At 34.0% G+C, this 16,182-nt stretch overlaps 1 protein-coding gene across 2 annotated transcripts; it reads right to left on the bottom strand.

Annotated features, from left to right (window-relative positions):
- Positions 1–9,353: 9,353 nt before the first annotated feature.
- On the bottom strand, positions 9,354–10,028 carry LOC126763232 (uncharacterized). 2 transcript variants are annotated; one of them, XM_050480546.1, is made up of 3 exons: positions 9,890–10,028; positions 9,513–9,797; positions 9,354–9,444 (listed from the first exon to the last, which is right to left on the bottom strand). In XM_050480546.1, the coding sequence occupies exons 1-3, from the start codon at positions 9,933–9,935 to the stop codon at positions 9,419–9,421; spliced, it is 357 nt and encodes a 118-aa protein (XP_050336503.1). In that variant the 5' UTR covers positions 9,936–10,028; the 3' UTR covers positions 9,354–9,418. The 2 variants fall into 2 exon arrangements, with proteins under 2 accessions (XP_050336503.1, XP_050336502.1); XM_050480545.1 differs by having other exon boundaries at positions 9,354–9,797.
- Between the last annotated feature and the right edge of the window lie 6,154 nt (positions 10,029–16,182).

Raw genomic sequence — 16,182 nt, 5'->3', positions numbered from 1 at the left:
ACTTTACTTCCACGAAAGCTTTCACTTAAATCAGTTTTTCTTGGACAAGGTAAGCTTCACTTATCTATTCATTAATGAAAGTACAATATTATAACCCAGAAGCTTCGAACAACATTTCTTTACATACCACAAGAAACATTTATAAAAATATAATACTTTAACACTTCATTAAAGCTTTTACTGACTTGACTTGCATTAAAGCTTTCACTTATATATTCATTAATGAAAGTGCAATATTATAACCCAGAAGCTTCGAAGAACATTTCTTTTACCCTACAAGCAAAAGTTATGATTAAAAGTTTCGAGTTCACAAAAGCTTTCACTTAATTCAGTTTTTAGTGATCATATTTAAAATACTTTTATATAATCTTCAAATAAAAAATTTAAAGATTTATTTCTACTTTGGATTTATAAATATGCAGATTTGTAATCTAAGAACTTGAAACCATCTTTCATTGCAGCTTCCCCATACATATATTAACATTAAAATATGAAAGCTTTCAACCAAATACTTTGAACCACATTTCACCGGAGCTTTTGTTGTATTTATTAATATTAAATAATATAAATTTTCAAAAATCTGTAAACTTATACATATACATAGCAGCAAACTGAATTTCATTCGAGCTTTCACTATATTCATATTAAAATTTAGAACTATGTACTTTTTCTGAAGCTTTTACTATATTCATTTTAAAGTTCCATACCACTTTTTCTGGAGTACTTCACTTCAGTCAATTCTCTGCTTTATACCATATTGAAATAATCGAAGAGAATCTTCTACATAACAATTATTTTTTTGTGTTTCACTTGAGCGTAAGCCTAAAAATTGCTGTGTAAAAAGCCAATCGTTCAACATCTACATCCGATGATAAGCTTACAACTGTACATATTTATAATTAATTTATATACTTAAATACTTAAGCAAAACTTAAATGCATAAGCTTTGATAAATCGCAACAAATATACGTAATTGAAAAGACGCTGTTTATGTAAAACGTAACAAACCCAATATATGGAAAACAAGAAATACAAAATTTAGAAGCTAAGCAAAATGTAAGATTATAAAGCAGGTAAATTGTGTATGAAAACATTGCAATACTACACTTACGCAAAAAAGTAAGCATACGTAATATATTTATAAGTAATTTTAAAGTATTTAATGGTATTTTAAAACCCGATAAACTTAAGAGAAACTGTTTTGAAATGTATACAAGCTGGTTAGAAAGTTTATATAAGTGGACAGTGGAGTAGGCACAAAAGACGGAAGCAACTGTAAATTCTTAGTTTAATGCATAACCGATTGCTCGCTAAAAGGAGAATGTGTCATTAGCTTTGACATGTGATTGACAAACAATTTGACAAGCAAATTGCAAGAAATTTATAATTGAAAGCAAAGAGAGAGAGAGAGAGAGAGAGAGAAAACAATATATGTTATAAATGCGAGAAAAGCTTAATTGCAGCAAAAACTAATCACTGTAAAGAAAAGCAAATATTTTAGCGAAGCGAATGACAAAACAAAGTAAAAGAAGAGTAATTTAAAGCATCTGGTTTCGCAGATTTTAAGCATTTACATTCAATTCAAACATGTATACGATTTAGCAACTTTTTATTTCTGTTTTTAAGCAAAAAATTAATGAAATATTTATATAAGTATATATATAATATTTAGTATGAGTAAAACCAAAAAAAAATCAATGTGAGACAAAAGTATAATAAATAAAATAAATTCGTTTAATAGCATGTAATGAGAAAAAGTGAAGTTTTTGAAAATATGATGAAGAGAGTGAGTATAAAGGGTTTGCAATGAAAAACTAGCATTAACCACAAAAAGGGTTAATGATTGAAAGAGCAAACAAAAAAACAGCAGGTATATACAGGTGTGTGTTATTATATAAGAATAAAGTAGTTGTGAATTGTATTTTGTGAATTTTAATTAATAAAAAGCTATATGAACAAAAATAAATAAAACTGCAAAAAAATTAAAGAATAATATTTCAAGTTGAAACATTATATAATTTATATATTATGAAAGGTAAAATCAAGAGAGCCAGCGAATAATGTCGTGAAAAGGGAATGAAACAAACACACAAGCAACAAATTTAAATACTGCATTTTATTTATTATACAAAAATATTATTAATATACAATAATAATAATAAAAAACATTAACGTAAACATTGAAATAAAACAACAATAGGCAAACTTGAAATCAAAAATAAATAGTACGAGTAAACAAAAATAAAAAAATATAAAGCAAAAAAACTAAAAATAGAAATTTAAAATAAACAAAAATAAAATAAAAAAATAACAAACAAAAATAAATAAAAAAATAATAAACAAAAATATAAACAAAAAAATAAAAATTAAATATAAAACAAAAAAAAGAACATTAAATAAAAACAAAAAATATATGCTAGCATAAACAAAACACAACCATTGTAAATGTCAACCGAAATTACAATAACAAAAATCCATTTAAAATAATAAATAAAAGCTGCAGCGCGGTTGATTTGGTTGTGTGAAGCAACTTAGAAACGCCGAAAACTAAGCAAAACACCAAACATTTTTTTTTTTAAATAAGCAAAGTTTTAACACAAAACTGCATTTCAACATAACCTCCATACATTTGTGGTTTTATCCCTTGCGCATAGTTGTGTGTCGCTTTCAAGTTGCTACACTCAGTCGCTTCAGCCGCGGAGCGCACAAAAACGAACACTTAAAAGTACATACATACATACATACAAGCATAGATTCATATTAAATTCCAAATATATGAGCAAATAATATTATACAATATTATTTTTAATGTGTAGGTATAATGGTAAATACAAAAATTCAAAATAGTTGAACATGTGAAACAACAACAAGCCCAAAACAACTCAAATGATATGCAAATAAGGAGTAATTACAACTTTAATGCAAAATAAAAACTTAAAAACACAATATATTTATGCACAGTTTTTTTATTTTTATAGTTACTATTACACTGATCAACAAAAAATTGTTTTTTCTGTGTAACAAGAAAAATTTTGGCTGATTCTGTTAGGAATAAGGTCAAGTAGAGTAGAATTAGTAGTCTAAAATTTTAGATACGAATAGTTTTATTGTAATATGATTTTTTTTACTTTTATTAAATTACAAATTATTTTAACATAAATTAAAGTATTATCAATGTTGTAATATTAAAATAAATACTTTATTATGATTTTCTCCTGTAGTTGGATGTAACCTTTCCACAAGCGAGTTGACTATTTTATTCGTTGGTCTTGGTGGAATTTTGTAACGAGTTCATCACCAACGGCACCCAAGTTTGGTGGAAAAAAGCTGCAATGTAATGTTGTCAATGTATTTTTAAGGACATCATCAGCAATGGTTTGACAATTCTTTTTCCTTTACAATAGTTTTATAATTTTTTTTCTGAACCATGTTCAACATCTGATAAGAGATCATTGTGTTAAATATTCATCTTTTAGGTCATTGTCTGATTTGAAGAAAAACACGCCCTAACTTGAAGTCACAGATTTTAGGGACTTTTTATTTTAGAATAAATCGGTATCCATTGCTAAAAGTTTTTCATCAGACCAAGTTTTATATGGAGAGTGTAAAAATATATCTTTGAATCGATTTTTTTATTCCTGAAGCAAATCATCTTTTGCATTTTTAAAGTTCTTCCTGACCAGTCTCATTCACAAAAAAAACTACAACATTTTGTATACCCAAGTTTTGAAAAACATTTTCTACAAATTTTCCATTTATACGTCATATAAATCTTTTCGAAAAGAAATTTCATTGTTTCATAGTTTTTCATGTTAAAACCTACGTTATAATTTCTAAGGGAAGTTATTACAATAACAAAACTGCCTTTATTTTTTTGAAGAATCTAAATAAACGCCACTCTTCAATTTTGTGTTGTGGTACCAAAATATTTATAAATCACAGACACTGTTACAAAATATGAAATCATTATCTTGAAAAATTTTTAACTCTTCATCTCAATGCTGAAAAAATTTATTTTTGTGTTTCAGATTCCATCCTTTTAATCGAGATCTGTAAGCTGTTGTTTAGACAAGTGCAAATCACGAACTAAATCATTTTTTGAGATAGTAGGTATGGCGTTTCTTCCTGGAGACAGATAGATGAAGACGAATAAAATCAGGATCATTCTTATTTTATCTGTTTTTTTCGATAAAGATTTTTTTTGGTGTAGGTAGTCTTCAAATGTGAGGAATTGGTTTTGATTGGCATGACAATAAGTAAAATAAACCTTTTGTACAGCAAAAATTTTTCTGTCGGCTCCAAAATTCACGAAGATGCCTTTTTGGTATTCCGAAAGGTCTTTTTTCGAGATCCCAAGAAACCGTAAGAAGTCCTACACACGTAAGTGGATGTGTGGAATCCACACTGCAACAGGAAAACCGTAACTTTCATACAGTTTTTTTATTAAAGGTGTTAAACTTCGTTGCAAAAGTTATTTCTGTAACAGACTTGACATTCTTTGAAGAATCACTCCACTCAGCAAACACAAATGCAACCACTTTTCTGGAAAATAAAGCACTGAATTAGAAAATAATAAGGAAAAGACGAATAACATTAAACTTTACTGAAAAGTACAAGAACACGGAAACTAGTATTAATCAAATCAATATACGTATGATTTTGTAGAGATTAGGTAGATGTTTCGAAAGTATAACACACAAAATCCAGTCGTTTAAGGTTCTTTTGTGAAGATCAACTTGTCTTGAGACGAATTTTTCACGAGTAAAATAAATCGCCAGAGACAGAAACCGGTTAAAATCACGTGGTACCAGGTACGCACTATTAGTTGGATGTAACGTTTCCACCGAGTCACTATGTTATTGTTGATTTTGTAACGGTTATCTAATCCCCGCTTGAGTGGTAAGCTGCAGGTAAGTTGTCATCAAGGTCATCAACGGTAGGCCCAGGAAACGTGTTTTCGACATGTCGAACAAGATGATTAAGCCAGGTAAGGTTTGACAACTGTTTTTCCTTTTTTTTTAATTTTTTTTTTTGAACCATCAACATCTTAAGATATTGTGTCGTATATCTTGTAGAAAAACTCATCGTTCCATCGAACAACGGTATTAACTACCGTGGCTAAGTGTACAAAACTTTGAATCGATTTTCCAAATATGTTATTTTTAAAGTCGAAAAGCCTCGCAAAAACTCCGACTCATCGTTTTGAAATTTTGTCCAAATATTCTACATACATATAGCTCTCGAATGACGTCGAGTTTTTCCAAAAGTTATAATTTCTAAGAGTTTTACAATAACAAATAAGTCGATTTTTTCGTCTAAAATCGTCATTTTGGCTTGAAATGGTACCAAAAATTAAAAAATTAAAAAAAGACTCGACGTCAATTGAAAGATAAACTAATAAACTAAAGAAAGCATTTTATTTTTTGATTTCAATGATCCAGTGATGCTGTGGTGGTCACCGCACAACAACTTTTTTCGAGGTTCCAAGAGATCGACGAAATCCGTATTCTACGATTTTTCGATAAATTTTTTTTTAAGATCTTCAAATGTTGACGTGAGAGCCAAGTAAAATAAACCTGCGAGCAATATTTTTTTCTAAAAAATTCACGAAAAAAGGTCTTTTTTCGACGAAACAAACCTTACCCCCCTCTTAAGTGGATTAGCTGGGCATGCACAGGGTGGTTAGAGTCATGCGAGGACTCGTTGCATACTGGACTTGGTTTCTGTGAAAATATCCAGCAGAAACTGAAGAAGTTCGTTATGTTCTTTAACCGGAAACATGCGAGCCTCACTAAGTAAAAATTCGACCGGAGACAACAAGATACATTCCGTTATAGTACATTCTGACATGTCTGAAGCTTCTTCGTATGCGTTTCACTGCTTCCAGGGGACCATATATGTGCGGTGTACTTTAGGACCGACCTGCCGATTGCCTCTTATGTTGCCAACAACGTTTCTTTGTCTTTTCCTCATAAGCTGCCGGCTGGCCACTTGAAGATTTTGTTGTGGCTTTGTACTTTGGCAGTTAACTCCACATAAGGAGCACATGACTATAGATGTGTGTGACCTGGCGCTGTCTTGATGGTGCACCAATCCTCTTCTAGTGGGTTTACCCCTTTTAGATTCCAAATTGCTAAAAACGGCGCCGAATCGACTCTTCACTATCTTCGTATACACTCTCAGCTACGGCAGCTATATTTTCGTCACTACGTGCTGGACGTGATCTATTCGTACGAATTTTATCCAATAATAAATGCTGGGTCTCAAAATGGGAGACCATATGTTTAGCGAAGCGCGCGAAACGCATTCCTTACAGAACGTGAATTTCGTAATAAAGTCGAACAATTTCTAAACGATGCTCATGCGTAACTCTTTTCATGATGAAATGCCAAACAATACTGAACAAAAATAAGATGACAGTTTGACACGACTCAAGTGTGATCTGTCAAAAAAGGCTATTGAAAGAAGTATCTCTACTTGGATCACCCGTTATAATTACCTGTACGTATTCGTCAATAATAATATTAAATATATTTTGTTTTAGCATTTCAAATAATTTTAAGCAGAATACTCTTGTTCATCGCACGACACCATTTTTGAGAACTACTTCTAGAAATCGGCTACCGGAACAAGGAAATCTGAAACTTTCAAATTTAAACGCCGATTATTAAAACACATGAATTTCGGTACATGATCACTTTTTTATTTGTTTATTAAATAATTTAATATCTTCAAAAAAATCACAAAAAATGCGTTTTTTCTGGTTTTCAAGTGGATATAAACCCTTAAACTGCTTTAAAATATGCCCACTCCCAAGTATGTAAACTATCATAATCCACCATTATATAGAGCAAAATTTAATATAGCCAAGTACCGCATTTTACTAAAGAGCAAATCTTCTGGACAGACAGAAGAAATTCAAGCAGACATGGGTTCTGACTTTTGAAGTGGAGTGTAGGTACTCGCATTGCTGCAGAGTGAAGTGTCGATACACGACGGCAGCACTTATGAAGTCAGAGTATTGAGCTGATAGGTGCCACTTGCAACACAACAACGACGTGCATCTATCAGGAATCATAGTAACGAATAGTACACGTATGTGAACGTTATGAAGTAGCTTCGCAAACTAAACAAACATACAAATTTTAGATGAAGAAGCAACACGGTCAAACATCGCCAACACAACCGAAAATAGCGCACAGAACCAAACAGACTCAGCAAACACTAAAAGGCAGCAACAACAATAACCATACAACCGCAATAATAACAGAAGCGCCAAAGAACGCGACATTTTCATGTTGGTCACATCATTTGTTGGCCACAATGCCAAGCTGCGCAAGCACGACACAGCTGCGGGTCTGCAATCGCTTTGCTGGCATCAGCAGAAAACTATAAGCCTGCAATCAGCAGTAACAGCAACAACAACAACAACAACGTAAGCAGCAGCTGCGACGACAAGCAAGCGCATAAAATGCAAGAACAGCGTTAACAACAACAAAAACAACACCGATGTAGCTGTAGTGCAACTGCAATGACACCGCAACCAAGAGCATAGTTAACAGCACACAACAGTCAAGAGCATTGCATTACAGCAACAACAATCGCACAAGCATTTGTTCCGTCCTCCGTGTACACGAGCAACGAATCGTGGCAATCAGTCGCGCAAGTACATGATGAACTCACTGCATCTTCATGTTGAATAATGGGCAACATGCAGCACACAACCGAAGGTATAGCAACAATAACACTACTAAACACCAACTAGCATTGCTGGCAGTCAACTACTGAAGTAGTTATACGAGCACAACCAGCAATGCATTAACAACAACAATCGTCTGTGTCAATGCGCCTAGACGCACTTATGTTGCCACCAACCATCGTCTGATTCAGTCAACAGCCCACAGTTTCAATAAGCGCGCTTGTTCGTGACGCTACTTATGGCCACGTAGCCGACGTACTTACTATGTCCTCCGCCATGCTATGTAGCTGCCTACTTAACGTGTTGCCACAGCCGTCGGTCGTCCTCTTCGGATGTTGGTGACTGTAGTGTTTGCGAAGGTGCAGCGACAACAGTGAAAAGGCAGCAAAATCAATTAAAATTATTGGCAGTTTTCGCCTCCAGGCTATGTGAAGCACGACAAGCGGTTATACGTAACTAGCCGAAGGTGCTCGCGTGGTTAACGCTTGAACGCCGGCGTAGATCAGAATCAAGATATTGGCAATGACTCAAGCGGATTTCTGGAACAGTGAGATGAAAAGGAAAATCTCATGAGTAGAGATACGAAGAATATATGTATTTGAATTTATATGTTACTTGGTCTACGAAAAGGGGGCTTAGGTGTCAAAAAAAGGAGAACAATTAATGAGATAACGAGAAACTGACGATTATTTTTAACAGCTTTTCCCAGAAAACTAGTTTTCGCACGTTAGCCCCCTTTTCGTAGACCAGGTCACATATGATAATATATATACATATATGAATATACAATGGGAGAGTAGGTCAATTGAATTAAGTGTCTTTATTCAGCAAAGACATGTCCGGCTTTTTTTTTCAGCATTTTTCACTAAATTACTAAAACACAGGCTGCTGGGAGTTTATTTGAACCTCATTTTCATAATTTATGTAGATTAGTTTCAAAATGTCAAAAGAACTTCGTCGTTACGACAGAGTCAAGGCGCTACGTCTGTACCTAACTAAGAGTTCTTGACATCACAAAGGACCAGCGTTCCTTCCTTTAATATTAACTTTCCACTTTAACCGCATATATAAGAGTTCGTAAGTACTCTGTGGACTATTACACAGCTCAGCTAAGCTTTTTACAGCTTACCTACATACTTAGATCCATCGCAATTGGATTTATGATTCAAAACACTGTAGCATACACGAGCATTTCAACGCGTCTAAAAGGCGTTGTGGTCAATACATTTCGCCGCCATATGACAAGATGCGATTGGAAAAGGCTTACACATTATGACTGAACGTGGGTGTGGACTATAATTTCAGTGACAACCGTGAAACCTACGAGAGCCAATGCACAAAAAAAGGAGTCAACATGGGCACGTTTAACGAGGAGTCGTGTACCACTTATCAGCGTGGCGTCATCGCTACTTTATCTGCGACTCATTTTTGTAAGCTTTTGTGACCACGAAACGCGAACTGATTGAATACTTTTGATAAATACGACGAAAGGTTATAGAAACACAGTATTCTGCGGTCATGAAAAAGTTCACAGATTTTACTATTTACACGTTTAACGACATTAATTACAAGTGCTTACAAAAGAAAACACGCCACAAGAGCAAATAAGCGAAAATAAGTATGTATGATAAAATTCCATAAAAAAGTTGATATATTCAATACAACAGCGTCGGCGTGCTTTTATTCGCCATAAGAGCTTTCGTCAAACTAAACTCCTCATCATGTGCTTTCATCACTATCCGGACCTGGAACAATCAACCAAATTGTCGACTATCAATTTCATTGCTGTTCTTCTCACAATTACAGTCTGCACCTTCTAAGCGACCATTTTTCGATGTCAGTATGCGTATGCCTTCCGCGAACTTCGGGAAACCGGACATGGACTCCCTAAGCGTCGTCATCATCACCGGCAAATACATGAAGAAATCCTTCACATGTGTAAACATCATGTTGTAATCCATTTGCGAGTTGTTGTTGCCTCGGAAGAGATTGCCCAACGTATTTCCGGCACCGCCATTGCCACTTGCGCTGCTGCTGTCATTGTAATCGATGTCGTTGCTGGAGTGTGACGGCGCCGCGTGTAATAGTTGCAAGTGCACTGATCAAAAAGTAGAGGTGTCACACAGTATTAAAAGCATTACTTATGTAATTATTCATAACGCTGAAATACTCAAGCGTTTTTGTACTCACTTAGCAAAAATAACACGAATAAACGTGCGAAAGTTCTTTGGCTCATATTGGTTTTTTTGGAATACTTTTTGTTGTTGTTTTTTGTTAAGTTTCACTTTTCGGTTTGTTAATGTTTTTTACTGTAGTTGTTGCTACTGTTTCTTCCACAGCAATGGCCATTGCTACACTGAAATGGGGTTTTTATAAATTTCCAAGCGCTTTTCTGCTAATTTGGCACATTTTTATTTTCAAGAGTATTAACCACCTTTTGTGGAGCTTCAAATAGGGTGTTTCAGAACGATTCTACGAAAAATATATGCGTTTTTGTGTACAGATTATGTTTTGTCGAAATAAGAGCCAGAAGCTAAAAATTAACAAATCGACGACTTTTTTCTAGCAATAATCTCAATATAAATTTTTGCAAAAATTTTGAGCATCATGATTTTTTATTATTACTTTTTAGATTTTAGTAACTGTTAACTTAGAATGCCTAAAAAATGGAAGTTTCGTTGAGAAAAAAAACTTTTGACAGAACTTACGTTGAGCGCTAAAGTTAACGGGTGCTTCAAGGAAACCCTTTTTTGACAGATCACACATGAATCGTGCCAAGATATCATCTTATTTTTGTTCTGCATTGTTTGGCATTTTATTATGAAAAAACGCCTGAACAACGTCTACAAATCCTTCAACTTTATTACGAAAATTCAAGTTCTGTAAAGCATCGGCCTGCTGAGCGTACTAATCGCAACACCATCCCTCATCTTGCGATGAAGCACTCATTATTAGATAATATTCGAACGAATATTACCACGTCCAGCACGCAGCAAAGAAAATATACTACTCATAGCTAAGAGTGTACACAGAGACCGTGGAGAGTCGATTCGGCACCGTTCGCAGCTATCCGGACTGACGTATGGAACGACTTGGCGCATTTTACGTCGAGACCTTAAATTGAAAGCGTACAAAATTGCACTTCGCTCTATGAGCACTTGAAAAGTTCCAAGAAGATCCGACATTTTCGTATATAAACAAGGAAAACTGCCGCATTTAGGACGAAGAACAACCTGAAGAGATTCAAGAGCTGCCATTTTATCTAGAAGAAACAACGGTTTGGTGTGGTTTGTGCGCCGGTAGAATCATCGGTTCATATTTCTTCAAAAATGATGCCGGTGATAACGTAACCGTCATTGGAGACCGTCCCTCGCGTCATGATAACCAACTATTTGATGCCTGAAATTAAAGCTCGTGATCTTGGGAACATTTGTTTTCAACAAGACGGCGCCACTTCCCAAACATCGCATCAATCAATGGATTTATTGAGAGAAAACTTCGGTGAGCAGATCGTTTGATCACCAAGAGCGTGTGATATCACACCGTTAGACTTTTCCATGTGAGGATATGTAAAGTCTAAATTTTATGCGGACAATCTCGCTTCAATTCAGGTCTTGTAGTAAAAAATCACGCCTGTCATTCGCCAGTTACCAGTCAAAATGCTTGAACAAGTCAACGAAAATTAGACTCAATGGATGGACCATCTGAGAAGTATCTGCGACTAACATTTGAAAGAAATAATATTGAAAAAAATAATGCCAAAGAATGTTCCTTCAAATGATAATAAACATTGCCCATTAAATTTAAAATTTCCCCATTATATATGAAGGTTAGCTTCTTGACTTAAAGGATATGGGTCACAGTCTTTTCGACCAAATTCTAGATTTTCAACAGAACATATTTAATTCACGAAAAGATGTCGCATCTTCGTTTTCGAATTTTCTATTTGAAATTTTTTTAAATTTAAAATGCTTCAGCGGATTGTAATAATACCCAAAAGCCATACTCAAACACCCTTTTATTTTTAACTGCAATGTAATTCTGCATATTGTTTAACAACGTAAGGTAGAACCATACAACTTGACCTAGTTCTCATTGCGTTTATGCGGTTATCTTTCTTTCTTTAATTATTAATATTATAAATGACCTTCCAAAAAAATTGTGGGTGGTATTTTGAATATCTAACTTTACAAAAATGAGGGTGGCCGAAATATATTCCGACACAAGTCATATGTTATTTGGTACTGTTAAATGTTTTAGCTTGAAAAGACTTATTCATATTGGGAAACCGGTTATTAGTCCTGAGTCCATTGTGATTTAGATAAACTACACCATCTTGGCTGTTGTTATGTTTCTATTGAGGATTATACAAGTATTGAGGATTATACAAGTGTATAAGTAAAATCCGAAGAGTAAATGTTTTTTAAGAAATTATTGATGATAGAGGGACGCTTACCGCAAGACAACCACTGTCTGGAAATAATTTTTTTATAGTGGTGAGGACAGCGCTCCAACCCAATAACAAAGCTAATATCAACTATCGTGAAGATAGTTATAGATTTATCAAAAACTACGGTTATGACATAACAGATTTCCGTCCATTCCCACAACAATCGGGTCTACGTAACAGGAACGGATCCGCATCCATAAACTCCCAAGTACTGTCAACCTGAATATTTGGGAAATATTTCGCGCCGTTACCAAAACAATAACAGCAATAACACAGAATATTCAAAACTAGTAAAATAGGAAGTAAGAAGGACTCGCAGCCGAAGTGGACTTTTGTTATTAACATTGGAACAAAAAAATAATTCTTATAAACTTTGAGCTCCGTTAAAGCAAGAAACCACGCTTCTGTGTTTAGTATTTTAATTTCCTTAATTGTAATTACCCAACGCCGTTGTAAATGTCCCATTTTAATCCAAGACTGACTTCAATTTCCCCCTTTATTGATTAAAGTAAAGCATCTCGAGCCTAAGTAAATTAGCGTTTGGCTGTGATCATTTAAATATTAATGCCTCGTCACACTTTTACTTCTCAATTATTTGAGAATTGGTAAAATTTTCTAAATTTTCCTCCATCCTGCCCATACACTTGTAAAGTATGTATGTATGAGTGTTGATTATCGCTTCGCGCTCATCGGCCGCATCTGCATCCTCATCAGTGGGAATAATCTCGAATGACAGTGATTGATGTGCACGAAATTTATGTGATACATTACTCGATGGCCCTCACCCTTTCCACTAACTAATACAGCGCCTACAGCCGCTCAATTCATCAGTGGGAATGACAATAGAAACCAAGCAAAATCAACAAAAACCATAAAATGACTGGCAGCGAAATTGCAATTTTAAAAGTGAATTTAAACTATAATTTCACACAATTTATTGTAGTATATTTGTAGTTGTTATTGTATGTACGTACATATACATATATAGTTTTCGTATTTTCATGAATCTCAAGCAGAACTTTTGATTGAAATTATTTTATTTTCGTATGTTTGATACCTTTCGCTTTCTCTCTTAAGGGGTAAGTTGGGCCTGAATGGAACCCTAAACAAGAGTTAAATTTGAGAATTTAATCTGGAAAGAATCGAGACACTGAAAGAGGTTATTTTAGCACCCCTGTCGACCTTGTAAAAATAGATGAAATCTGAAGATAAGCCCGGGCACTCCCCATATAACGGCAGTGTTAAAACCTACTAAAAATGCCATAAATCAATAACAGAGACATAAAATTTTACACAGGTGAAGGCTTTATGAGACCCGGATAAAAATTGGACGATGGGCATGGCACCGCCCACTTTTAAGTGAAAACACATATCTCGGAACCGGCCCGACCCGAACCAATAAACTAAGTTTGTTAGTGGCATTTTTCTCACATTCCATCACATTCATCACGCCTCCTTCCCATATAGCATAATTTTAAATTCCATTTGATTCTTTCACTTTCCAGTACACAACTCAAGAAGCAAATTTATAACAGGTTAAAATTTGCACGAATAATGCCTTTAGAATATGCCACTTTTCGGTCGAAAATTGTCAAATCTAACCAAAACTGTTCAAGACCCTAGGTACCGAATACGTGGACCCCTGTAGCTATAATTGACTTTTGACCGAAAATTTCGCCAATGTGTTAGATAAACAATTGAAATTCAGAGAGAACACTTTCCTGATAATAGTATCCCTGAGTATCAAAAATGGGTTGATTTGAGTCAATACTTCTCTGAGCCCCCATATACCTAGTATAGAGATTTTTGAACTTTCGGCTGACTTTATACCGTACATATCTCCCAATATACGAGTTATCCCAATGAAAGTGAGACAGCATGTTTCACTCATAACAGTGTATCTCTGTGCCTAAAATCGATAAAATCGGGCGAAAACTTGACCTAGCCTCTTTGTAAGTAATATCAGAGTTGTGTGTAGCGTATTTTATAATACAAGAGAACATTTTTTTATTATGTGGCATGTTAATAGTGTGTGGTATAGGGAAAAATACATGAAATCGGGGTTATACTACCCCAACTTCCATATACAACATATAACGGTTTTCGTTTTTCTAACAAATCTTATGTCGAACATGTCGGCCAGTGTATCAGTTATACAAGTATGTATATGGTATACATATATAATTCGTAATATAAAGTATATATATAATACAATTGCTTGCGCTTCGATCCTCTGATTGATGTTTTACACGTTAAGGCTTTTCCCTGCCTTTGATTCCTGCAAAATGCAAGAGTATAAAATGTTCGGTTGCGCTCGAACTTCCCCTTTCCTTACTTGTTTTTTTTTTTATGAAAATTCATTTTATTTAGACAATAAAAAATACATTTTGAAATTCAAAAGTGAATAATAATAATCTGAATTAACTTGCCAATTTTTAGCTTTACATCAATTGTTCCCAAAATGTTTCGATTTTTTGAAAATCTTAGACTGATCTCACCCCTTAAATGTGATTTGCTTTAAAATTCAATGCCGATTTTGTAGAAATGCGAGCACACTCGAAAAATTAAGCAGAATAAATAAATAAATCACACTAAAGTGAAGTGATGATTTTGATTAATGTTGATACAAACTGTTGACAATTGTTTGTCATTTGCGTTCTACTTTCGCCTGCAACTTGTGTTGTTGTCACTATTTACTCGTGTCGAATGTGAAAGAGGCAGTGTGCAAATGCGTGTAATACAAAGCAAAGCAAAGTTGTTGTTGTACAAGCCAAATGACTTAAGTGTGTGAGTAATTACACGGCTCCTCAAATGATTGAGTTATCAAATCCCATTTGAAGATGAACGTAATTTAGCTAAGCATTTGTTATAAATGATTCTTTGCCGAGGGACAAGCTCAACGAGTTGTTTGTTAAAATTAAATTCGTTTTTGAATACATACATACATACATACAGAAATATATGTATGCTTATGCATAAATTTTCATCAATTAAACATTAAACATTGGGTATTATCGAGGGAAACTGAACTAATTATGAGCACATACATAAAATAAGTTGAAATGGCGGAATAAATAATAATAAAATATATGTATATCAGCTCTCTACGAACTTCGTATCGTTCCAATGATACGGCACCACTAGAAGAGAATTAATATATTCTATACTTACACCTCACCTTCAAAAGGCACATGCATAAATTACAACTTGTGGTATAATATTTTGAGGAAGCGATGTGTTAAAAAACCTGGATAAAAGGGATTTCGTATTGTAATGAAACGGTAATTTGGCTTAAGAGAGTATTCTACTCTAGAATTTTGAAAAATTCAATTTTTTTTTTCATATATTTAAAGTTTAGACCCTTAAGAATACATCCTCCAAAGGATTTTTAAAAATTAAAATTATTTTAAGAGCTACAGTTACTTTAGTGACGCAGTACCTAGCCCGGTTCGGCTTGACTCACTTTCTTAAACGCGTTTTTCTCGAAACTACTTTTTCCACACGGTACATTATCTCAAGTTCTATACAACTTGAAATTCTCCTTCTTTATATAATCCTTTATCGTTCCTATAAGCATCGTGTCAAAATTTCTGTTTTTAATATTTTAAAAAATTCAGGAATTTCAAAAAAAAAGCGTAAAAAATGATTTTTATTTTCAGGCAGTCGCCATTTTTCAAAAAAAAAAAAAAAAAATCGTGTTCCCTGAGGTAGAGACTATAACAGCATCCTTACTGATTAAGAATTTCTTTTGATTTTTTTTTTCAGACCACCAGGTGAGTCAGGATCAATGTCACCAGGATGCGCCATTTTTTTTACACCTGTCTCTCCCCCCGCCCCCCTTTAATTATTATAATTTTTAATATTTTTTTCTAAAATTTTTTTTCTGTATTCTAAAGAATATCAATAAAAACACCATAAAAAAATGGATAGTAAAAATATTAATTGCCTTTTTTTACGACACTTTAAAAATTACCTGAAATTCATGCTTCTAGAGTAGAATACCCCCTTAATGCTTGTGGCTTAAGGAACTGGT

The sequence above is a fragment of the Bactrocera neohumeralis genome, chromosome 6, assembly GCF_024586455.1.
Source record: "Bactrocera neohumeralis isolate Rockhampton chromosome 6, APGP_CSIRO_Bneo_wtdbg2-racon-allhic-juicebox.fasta_v2, whole genome shotgun sequence".
Taxonomy (NCBI): domain Eukaryota; kingdom Metazoa; phylum Arthropoda; class Insecta; order Diptera; family Tephritidae; genus Bactrocera; species Bactrocera neohumeralis.
Note: the sequence above shows the minus strand (reverse complement) of the source record. Positions and strands in the feature narration are given on the sequence as shown.